Genomic DNA, 10,736 nt, shown 5'->3' with positions numbered 1-10,736 from the left:
CCTAAAATCTTAAAGCCTTAGACGTGATATGTAATAATTGGGACTAGCCGCTTCTTGAAGTAATTTCAGTAGCTGGAAGAGCATTTCTTGAATACCAGTTGTCTTTACCCTTCCACAATTTAGTACTAATTCTAATGTTAATGAAACTTATCACAAAGAAAGGTGGGAGGTCCCTCACATGGGTTCAATCAAGGCAAACTGCGACGTTGCTCTTCCTCGCGGTAGTGCTACTGACGGGTTAGGTATTGTGTTTAGAAATCACAATGGCCACCTATAAAGGCACTTTCCATTCCCCATGTCGTAACCTTTGCAATTCAAGGAGAAGCCTTAGCCATTAGATCAACTCTTAAGCAGGCTCACGATTCAAGAAGCATAAATCATTGTTGAATCAGATGATAAGGAGATCATCAATTACATTGAAGATCCTACTAGCATCCCCCCTCTTGAAGTAGCAGCGGTCATTGATGACATTAGAGAACTAGATTCTTCTTTTGTTTCAGTATCTTTTCTTTTTGTTCCATGGGCTATGAACTCTATTGTTGATGCCCTGACAAGGAAGGCCTTGTCTATCATGTGTATGATAGATTGACCAACTTCCACTCCATGGCTTGACAACCTTTGTTCGTTCGATGCCATTGGTTGTACACATGTCTTCCATTAGTAAAGCTTTTCCCTATCAAAAAATTAAAAAAATAATATGGGAAAAGAACATTGTTTGGTGGCCCTTGCACCTATACACAAGAGCTAGCTTGCTAAATTACCACCCCATCCCACTGTGAAATCAAAAATTATATCCGTGTTGATGCCATTGTGCACTTTCATTGACCCCTGTAATTGGTGCAAAGGTTATGCAACTAGGTGGAGATTTCTTACCATAGTTAATATATGGGAGAAAGAAAGCCACCCGGTCGCACTAGATACGCCATTCCTGAGCCCTAACACAGGGATGCGTGAAATGATCGTCATGCCCCCTGGCACCCCGAAAATGACTAGGGGTGCGGTGGTCATTTTGCGTGCCCCTGTGTTAGGGCGCAAGAACAGCGCGTTTGGCATAACCGGGTGTCGTTTTCTTTCCTTTAATATATAGTTATATAAAATCAACATCGAGCTAGACTGGACCAAATTCAACCCAAGCTTTAGCCCAAACCCCCACCAGCCCGGCTTTGGGCCTCAAAATCCCAGCCCAAGCGCTGTACGGACTCTAGGCGGGCTTGGTTTACATTGTCAAGCTTAGAGCTGCAATAGGGTCGGGTTGGGCTGGGCCTTATAGAATCCTAGCCCAACCCGAGTCCCCTTAGTTGGGCCCAGGCCCGACCCGACCACGACTTGGGCCTAAAAATCCAACCCGACCCGCCCTCGGGGTTGGGCGGGCTGACCCTGATTGGCCCGATCATGGGTTTGGGGAAGGAAATGCATGGTGGAATGGGCTGGGGAAAAATTTATCAATTTTACATAAAATAACATAATAATAAAATGTATTATATTCTACCCAAAAAATGTATTATATCACTTATTATCTTCATATATAATATATTATATAACAATAGGTGATGTTTACTATAAAAAATAAACAATAGGTGACATTTAAAATTTATAACATAAATATTATATCAATATATATTTTAGGCTAAAGTGTCGCAGTGCGTGCATAAGAAAAGCATTGCAGACGTTGTTTGATTTTAACCGTCCATTTAAGCAATTAAAATCTCAACCGTGGGACTTTTTTATCTCAATTAACCGAGACTTCTTATTACCGATATGCCTTCTTTCCTGCTAACCTCTGCAAAACCCCGTGACAATCTGTACAAACCCTTGAAACCACAAAATCAAACCGGATTTGTAACTTCATGTACTTGTAAGAAACCGTTGAGCAACGGCAACTCAGTTATGAGTTTTCAAAAGACATCATTGATGTTACAATTGCTTGAGATGGCCAAGAAGATCATGGTTTAATTTCGGAAGCCGCACTCACAGGAGATTAAGATATGATCTCGCAAGTCTTCTTCAAGAAATTGGCTAAGGTTCGACTTTTACTGGTTTTAACATGGATAAAGTCTCATGCCAATAATTTATTTGGTTACATACAAAGACCCAAGTTTTGAGAATAAAATGCATCTCAAGTCTCTCATCGTTAAGGAACAAAATGGATATTACTCAAAGGCTGAAGCTTCAGAATAGACTTGGAAATTGGAACGTCCCAATCCTTGCTATGATCATGATTAGAAACACACACCCATCATAAATAGACATGGGACCCATCGTCTTCTTCTTTGTGCTTTGGCTTACCGTTTCCGTTCTCGTTAGTTCGCGTCACCGCAGATGGTCAAGATATGGTGGACAGCTTGCAACCTATTCCAATGCCGTCGGACGGAGTTCGGTACATGCTACTGATTTTTCGAAAGGGGACTCTCACCCATTGTCTCCAAGGATTTTGACCTTTACAAGCATATGCCTTCCACCACATCCGTTGCCGCCTTCGACGATAGCAACATCGTTTTCAATCCTTCACTCCATCCCCTCTTTCGAAAGCAAGAACTTCAGAGCATTTTTGGAACCTCTTACAATTCCACCCATAACTCCAATTTGGGCAGGGAAGCATTGTTGATGGATGGTTTACATATAGTAAAACAAAAACTGAACCCGTATCACCGTAATAGCAAGTAATCATTGATTTCTATTTATATTTCATTGGATGATCGAGATTAACTTATTCTAGATGTACGGTTATTATTAAAAAAACATGAAAATAACTTCGCAAAACGCACGTTCTGCTACTACTCACCCTATATTTTATAGTATAACTTAAAACAAGGTCGGACCAAGCCGGGCTAGGCTTAGCCCAAGGTCTCAACCCCTAACCCGACTTGACCCTGACTCAGGACCAAAAAATTCTAACCCTAACCCGCCCTCAGGACCAAATATCTTAGTTCAGACCCTGTAAGAGCTCAGGGCGGGTTTGGACCGATAGGGCCAAACTTGTACCCCTAGTCAAGCTTACACCCCTGAAGAACCACCGTCCATTAAACCATTGCCTTTAATGTTTTTCACGGTCTCACGGGAGTGACCACGTGATGTGCGTGTGTGCCGTGTGCGACTTTGGTTCAAGCAAAAGTGGTAGTCACTACTCACACTCACACACAGCGTCCGCACCGATTCTTAAAGTTATCGAGCAATTGAGCATTGAATTTGCAACCCAAGGGAGCGACTTTAGTTGAATTTTGTTTTTCAACTTTTGTGGCGCTTGAGTTGTATGCCCTTTTAGAAGCCATTTTTTTGGTTTTCCTTTTCTTTTTGGTAGAGTTTAGAAGCTTTCCTTCAGTACCTGAGCGGCTGAGCTTCAAACATGGCTTCTATGGCATCACCTCTCACAAGACACGGCAACTGCTTTCGTAAGTATGGTAATGGTTACAATGGTCGCTCTCCTATTTCTCGCATCGCCGCTTCTCAGCAGGAGCACCCGCGACAGCTTCAGCCGGAGCAGAGGAAATCGAACAACCAAATGGGTCGACGGTATTGTATCTTCGCTTCTTTTCTTTCCATTAATTTCCTTCACAGCATCGAAAGCCTGTATCTCTCTTGTTATTATCTTCCACAAAGTGATGTTTGTGCTGAATCTGTGAACTACAAATAATTGAAAATTTGAAGGGAGATTATGTTGAGGAGCAGCGAAATCGCAGCTATTGCAGCTATCCTCAATTTAAGGTATTTAGTTTGAAAATCTATATACCCACATTCTAGTTCTGTTCCTGTTAGTGTCGATGATACGTTTGGAGTTATGCTTGTGAGGGCAGCGGAACAAAACCCAACTACCTTGGTGTGCAGAAGAATCCTCCAGCACTAGCTCTGTGTCCGGCAACGAAAAACTGTATATCAACTTCAGAGGATATCAGTGATCTCACCCACTATGCTCCACCATGGTAAGCTCTCTTCTCTATACCCTTCCCCCATCAATGGTCAACCTGAATCGTTCAATCACTATCTTATCTATCTTCTGCAACCACTTTTCATCGCCAAAGATCTTACCAAGTAGATTAGATAATCTGGACCATCCAATTTCAATAAGTTGGCTACTCGTTTGTGCACGGTTAAGTTCCAATAAAAGCAGTGGCGATACTGATTCCACTGGTCCTGTAACTAACTTTTCTTTGTAGGAACTATAATCCTGAAGATGGACGTGGGCGGAAAAAGCCTGTTAGCAAAGAAGAAGCAATGGCCGAGCTAGTCCAAGTGGTATATATGTTTAATCTAGGCAACAAACCAAGTTGTAAATCACTTCACATAATGAAACATATAGAGCTCCAAGACCTGACTTTAGTGCCTTTTTTCTTATTTCCCCCTCTATTACAGATAGAATCAATGAAACCAGACAAATTTACCCCGCGTATAGTGGAGAAGAAAGATGATTACATACGGGTCGAGTATGAAAGCCCCATACTGGGAGTAAGTGTAGCTGAAAGCAACCTTATCAATCAACTCCACAAGAATAGTTAGCATAATAAATTGTTTGAAGCTATTTTATTTTGAATTCTAATCCCCTTTTCCATATTTTGTATGTTCATACAGTTTGTAGATGATGTTGAGTTTTGGTTCCCACCTGGTAAGAAATCGATAGTTGAGTATCGATCTGCATCGCGTCTGGGAAACTTCGATTTTGATGTCAATAGAAAAAGGATCAAGGTGAGTTGCTCATAACTTGAAAGAAGCCTACTTCTTTTCCATGTTACAAATATAATACAGATTGAAAGGTAGGCAGTTGTTTCTTGTAAAACTTCATGTGGCAGAGTGAGAGAAGAAGTGTTACCCAAGAGTAATGAAGTAATGAGGAAGAATATATTAATGCATGAAGATCTTTTAAAGATGACAATGCTTTGTCTTGGTCATCTAATTCAGAACTCCCAATTGCTTCATAACAGGCCTTGCGCTTGGAGTTAGAGAAGAAAGGATGGACTTCAGAGGGCAGCTTCTAAAGACTTCATTCTAGACTTGTAACAATTTGCTGTTAATTAATCAATAAAGGAGAGCAAGTTGGGGGGGGGAGTGGGATTGTCTAATTTGTACCAGTTTTTCAACCACAGGTAACTGTTGGGTTTTGGAAACATTGGTGATTGATTCGAATGATTTTTGTTAGCTAATTTAAATTTTGGAACAGTAATTTCTGAAAAACCATGACAAAAGTTGCCTCCTTGATATACTTTTGCTCTCCACAGTTCAGTAAGACGTAGAGCAGAAGACAGAGGATAGGCTCTCCTAAGTTCTGTATATTTCAGACCGAATACCTGCTGCTTTCATGACAACTCTTCCTAAACCATACCGCCGCAGCACATTTTTTTTTTTAGTGAATAAAATAATTATGTAAAACTTTTGTTAATCCCCTGCAGCACATTCAATACACCACAAGGAGCAAAACAAGGGGATAAATAAAAGGCATAAACATGACCATTTAGCTTCTCCCTCCCCCCCACCCCACCTGCCCATGCCCTCCTCCTTTGTTTCTTTTGTATATCAATGAACCCAAGACCAAATGGAAAGCTCACTCCTTGCAAATGGTAGACTCAAATCTTGTTTCACATGATCAACAAGGCCACAGAAGAATTATGTAAGCAAGTTGAAATCCATGAGTAGTCCTTGCATTGCATAACTAGATTTCAGAAAATATACCATTTTCCCTTTAAGATATACTTGAGATTTGGTCCAACTTGGGTTCAATGATGCCTGCAGATTGAGGGAATTTGTGAGGACAAGTATAACAAGAGGCAGGGTCCTAGAGAAATAAACATTGAACTATGTCATGCTAAGCTATCTTTGAGTCCTTGGAGTCCCAAATGCAAGAGGATGTAATTAATGTGTGCTTCAGCAGATTCATCTTTGATTGCATGATAGGGTTATCTCTTCATTTCCCCAGTCTACTAACTTCCACAACCACATGAAATCAGAAGCTCTACCTAATCAGAGCAGCATTAATTCTATGATTGTTCACAACTTGTGATATCCTTGTTGGAGCTCAAGCCATTTCTGATTACACAGATCCAATAGCCAAAGGCTGTGATTGGTTGTCCAGAAAATAAAGTTCTCCAAAAAACACCAGAAAGAAAGTTTTCCAAACTTATACTGTTTTTCCATCAACAAAATCTAAACAGCTGAAGTAGACTAAAGCAATAAGATACATAGAACTTACAGTTTTAGGTGCACATCTCAGAATCTCAGATATTAGACACAAATGGAGGGTCAGGAATCTGGATCCTCCATTTTAATTCACACAGCAACCAAGGAGATTTCCTAACTTCTAGGTTTTTCAATAAACTACTAGCAATGTCTCTGGGTGATTCAAAGAACATGAGGGAAAAGGAAAGACTATGAAGAAAGGGAGTGGACAGGTTCTGTGAGAGAATGGTCAAGTTGGTGTCAACTCAAACCCGGCCCACTCCAACTTTGGGTTAAGAAATCTCAATCCTAATCCAACCCATCCAGCTGAGCTTGGCCCTAACTGGGCTGAGGAACCTTTTTTTAAAAGTGAGCCCATCTGGCCAAGTTGAGACCAAAACTCAAGATCCAATTCTAGAATTTGATACCACATTGACATCATATGGTTGAAATTATTACCTCCATTGCATTAAAAACATTAGTTTTCTTTAGAAACAAGATTAGAGTAGTTGGAATAACAATATTGATCATATCCCTCTATCTTTTACAAGAAACCACCAAAAAAAAGGTTCCATTTAAAATAAAAATAAAAAATATATATATATCCAACAAAAGGGAAGGCAGGCAATGCAAGATGTTTGGTATCTGGGTAAGGTATTAGCAGGGGAATTCACTCCCAACTGATACCCTTTTCCCTGTCAACTATTAGATTACTACTCACTAACTTCCAACAAAAGAAGAAAAAAAAATAATATTATGGTAATATTTTAATATCTGCTGCCATTTTGGATGGAGTGAGTATTTTAAGGCTAATCTTGTAAATCAATTAGCTTATGTATTTCAGTATCTATCAAAGGAATATTGTGTTCTGTGGTCCCACTAAAAAGAAAAGATATATCATCAATCATGGAATATGTTAGTTTTTAAATGAGTTTTAAAACAGATAAAGATTTAAAATAGGTTTAAATTGTTGTTTAAATACAAAAGATTTTCACAACACTTTGCCTCTTCATTAACTTGTTAATTCAGTTTTTTAGAAACATTATATGTTTCTTTATGAATCTTCGTAAGATTTTGTTTATTCAGTTTTGGGAGATCCTTAATGTTTTTTTCATATAAATCGAGAGACGGTTTTAGCTTTTTGGCATCAATGAACAAGTCCCTCTTGAGTCATTCGTGTGTATGTGTTGCTCTTTTTGTTCTTGAGTTTTAAAAATCATACTATTGTTAGTGTTTATCATTTTAGTTTGAGCACAATACTCTCGATTGCATTATAAGGGGTGTCTACGGTCTTAAGGACAGTGTCAAGTGACACGATTCAATATTCTGACATATAATTCCTACAGAATATGATCAATGTCTATTGGCATTTAGGATGAACTTATTAGCTTGTAAATGTATTTTCATAAGAAGACCAATTTTCATGCAATGTTTACGTATAAGGGAAAACAACAAGAGAGTACTACTTTGATATATCTGCATGTACACATGTTTTGATTATCATTGACCAAATACTATGAGGGCTCATTTAGTTGCAAGTAAAAGAAGAGAAAATAATTGAAATAATTTTAAAATAAAAATAAATAGAAGAAGAAAAAAAAAAATTTAATAATTATTATATAATTTATCTAAAATTTTTATCATATTTAATAATTATATCCTTCATATGTAATCCAAGATCCAATCTTTGAGACAAAAATTGTAATAATATTCCTATAATGACTCGTTGGTCAAATAGGGAATCAAGGAATATATGACATATTAATGTTTTAAAAACCAACCCAAGCAAAGGACTGTCATCAGGTCACCTGACCTGGTTCGACCATGGTTGAACCGGGATAAAAAACAATAATGACAACTAATATGTTAGATATATAGTTAGCCATGGGAATCACTTGCCAATAATTTATCATTAAGTACATATACCCAACAATGAGTTAAAGATTTCAAGATTTCAAAACCATTAAACAGTAATTCACTAAAGGGCAAGAGATCGCTGTTTGATCGTGTGGTCCCTGCACGGGAGCACATGTAGAGGCATCATGGTTATATATGATTTTCAAACAATCTTAGTCTAATATGAGGGCGAACCAAAAAACATTTCTAACAACTATATGACCGATACAACCGTTTGGTTCAGTCTAGCTATACACGTTAATTTATTTTTTTTAAATAAATTCTTAAATTTACATTCAATGGCTTATTTTTAGGCTCACGATCTGTTTCTATTAGGGGGGCTAGCATGACCTATCTTTATCTTATCACCTATTATTGAAATTATTTTTATTTTAATTTTTATTATTGTCAAAACTATTGACTTCCAAGCTTCATTTAAGAGTCTCAATCGTTGTGTTCGCGTTTGGATTGAAATTTACGACATTAATGATGTCCACGTAAACAACATGTCTATAAAGTTTGAACACTGACTCATGCAATGTAGATAGATATTGGCAACAGTACCGCATGACTATGACTACAAGAAATCCATTCTCCAATAATTAAATTTATTTGATTTCTATGGACTCAATTTTTTATACCTAGATGGAACCTACAAAGATACCTTTGAAGGTTGCAATTCTTTATGGGGGAGCGCAACGATCACACGCATGATTGCCAATGAGAGAGTGCACATTGGCATATCGGGTGCTCCACTGTGTTTGGGTGTGGCCTGTGCCACCCCCACCAACAGAGAACATTTTTCCTTTATTTATTCATTTATTTGTTGAGAGAGGGTTGAACACGTCATTAACTTTCCTAGAGCCAGCGACTATGCCTAATAGAGAGGGTGGGATGGAGAGGGCAAGGGTCTCATAGGAGGTTAAAGAGAGACAAACTCAAGTAGGGTCGCATAGAGTGGAGAAAAATTCATAGAAACTATGATTGTATTGATCTAAATGGCTCCTTGATGTCTATTATGAATTGGAAGCTAGCACCTTTCATGCCTTGCCGTGTCTTGGCAGTAGGATCCAGATTGCCCCAACGGTATTCTATATGACGTACCCACATGTTATCAAAAGCCTAACACCCAAATGATAACGGAAACTCCCAGAGAGATTCCTGAACTTGCTAATCACTTCTCCAAAATCGATCCCAACCTATAAAAACTGACTTCACTTGTGCCACAGAAATCCATCTCATTCCACGCTAATCTTTCTATAATCACCGACGAACTGCCTCAGATGCATAGGCCGGAGAGCCACCCTGAGTTCCCCCGCAAAATCCGTGACTTCTCCAAACATCCGTCTCCGGCAGCTCGACCTCATCGGAAAACGGTTACCATAAGCTAACGAAGCTTCTCATCAATGTCACAATCGGACAAAGCTTGGGACCTGTTCATGTCCTGACATCGCCGGAGAACACTGTTGAAGATCTGATGAAAGCTGCTTTAGATGTTTACCTGAAAAAGAAGAGAAGGCCATTGTTGACTGAAACCAATCCTCAGCGTTACGAGCTGCATTACTCTCAATTCGCCTTGGAAAGTAAGTCCTATAACTTCAAGGTTTTTTCAAGCTTCTCTGGTTCATTGGCTCTAAAAAAGGGAAACTGGAGAGTTCCTAACTAATTGGTGGAAGAATCAAATTGCTTTAAACGAACACTTGATGTTCATTTCTTTACAACTGTTGAATTAAATGTTGTTGCGATTGATTTGTGGTCTAGGTTTGAATCCGAAGGAGAAGCTGATAAACTTAGGATCGCGAAATTTCTTTTTGTGCTCAAAGCAGATCAACTCTGTCAATTCATCCTGTTCGGATCAAGTGAAGAAGACGACAGTTAACAAGTAACCATTTCCATAGATGAAACTCATGGGATTTCTTGCTTTTTAGGTTATACCTGAAGAAGGTTCTCTTACTTCTTTATCCTCAATTGCCTATTCCTTTACCTTAATTTACTTTCAAAACGCCATTATTGTACTGCAAGTGTCACAATTGAGAAAGCTTAAAGAGACCTTCCCAGAAAGAAAATGAAACTGAATTTTCTAGGTGTGCTCATGGGCCAACCGGTGAAACTAAATTTGAAGTTTTAAACTATACATGGCCAAGCTTTGGGCTGGGCTTATCTAAATTTTAACAAATACATGGTCCACCACTGATCTGGCCCATGTGACTGTGAACTCTATTTATTTCTTGGTTAAATGATTGCTGTATGGTCATGTAACCTTGCACCAGCATGGGAGCCAATGAGAGCGCACAAGAAGCATCAACATAAATGCGATTTTTTATTTCATGGGCCAGGTCTATACTTTATTTCGATACCTACCAAGATTTCAAGAACATGGGATGCCATTCCCTTGCCTCTTTCATTCAATGTTGTAGGTCTTTTGTTTCATTGATTTTTTTGATAAGAAGCTCTTGATTTGATGCTTTGTGTCTTTTGCAATACTACCAACAATTATTTCTCTTTGTTACTTATTCATTTTTTTTTTTTTAAAAAAAAAAAAATTCAATAAGGGAAATGTTTCCTGTAGAGGAGCATGGACTCCACGCGTTCACAAAGGCCAATTGGAGTGCATGCAAGAGCATTAACAAGGGCGTCATTTCGCATTTCATGGGGAGTGAGGTGGTCATTTCACCTCATGTGTCTGGGTGCAGATGCCA

At 38.7% G+C, this 10,736-nt stretch overlaps 1 protein-coding gene across 2 annotated transcripts; it reads left to right on the top strand.

Annotated features, from left to right (window-relative positions):
- The first annotated feature begins 3,326 nt into the window (after positions 1 to 3,326).
- LOC122664799 lies at positions 3,327 to 5,152 on the top strand. Of its 2 annotated transcripts, XM_043860779.1 has the most exons (7): positions 3,327 to 3,510; positions 3,646 to 3,702; positions 3,792 to 3,917; positions 4,152 to 4,230; positions 4,348 to 4,440; positions 4,564 to 4,677; positions 4,914 to 5,152. In XM_043860779.1, exons 1-7 carry the CDS (start codon positions 3,344 to 3,346, stop codon positions 4,965 to 4,967), a joined length of 690 nt encoding a protein of 229 aa, XP_043716714.1. In that variant the 5' UTR covers positions 3,327 to 3,343; the 3' UTR covers positions 4,968 to 5,152. The 2 variants fall into 2 exon arrangements, with proteins under 2 accessions (XP_043716714.1, XP_043716715.1); XM_043860780.1 differs by lacking the exon at positions 4,348 to 4,440.
- Positions 5,153 to 10,736: the final 5,584 nt, after the last annotated feature.

This window comes from Telopea speciosissima, chromosome 6 (assembly GCF_018873765.1).
Source record: "Telopea speciosissima isolate NSW1024214 ecotype Mountain lineage chromosome 6, Tspe_v1, whole genome shotgun sequence".
NCBI lineage: Eukaryota > Viridiplantae > Streptophyta > Magnoliopsida > Proteales > Proteaceae > Telopea > Telopea speciosissima.
Note: the sequence above shows the minus strand (reverse complement) of the source record. Positions and strands in the feature narration are given on the sequence as shown.

Excerpts from the sequence above, each read along its gene's own strand:
- LOC122664799 (XM_043860779.1), top strand. The coding sequence starts at position 3,344 with ATGGCTTCTATGGCATCACCTCTCACAAGACACGGCAACTGCTTTCGT. Across the intron at positions 3,511-3,645 it reads AACAACCAAATGGGTCGACG|GGAGATTATGTTGAGGAGCA; the intron begins GTATTGTATCTT and ends GAAAATTTGAAG. Across the intron at positions 3,703-3,791 it reads GCAGCTATCCTCAATTTAAG|CGGAACAAAACCCAACTACC; the intron begins GTATTTAGTTTG and ends TTGTGAGGGCAG.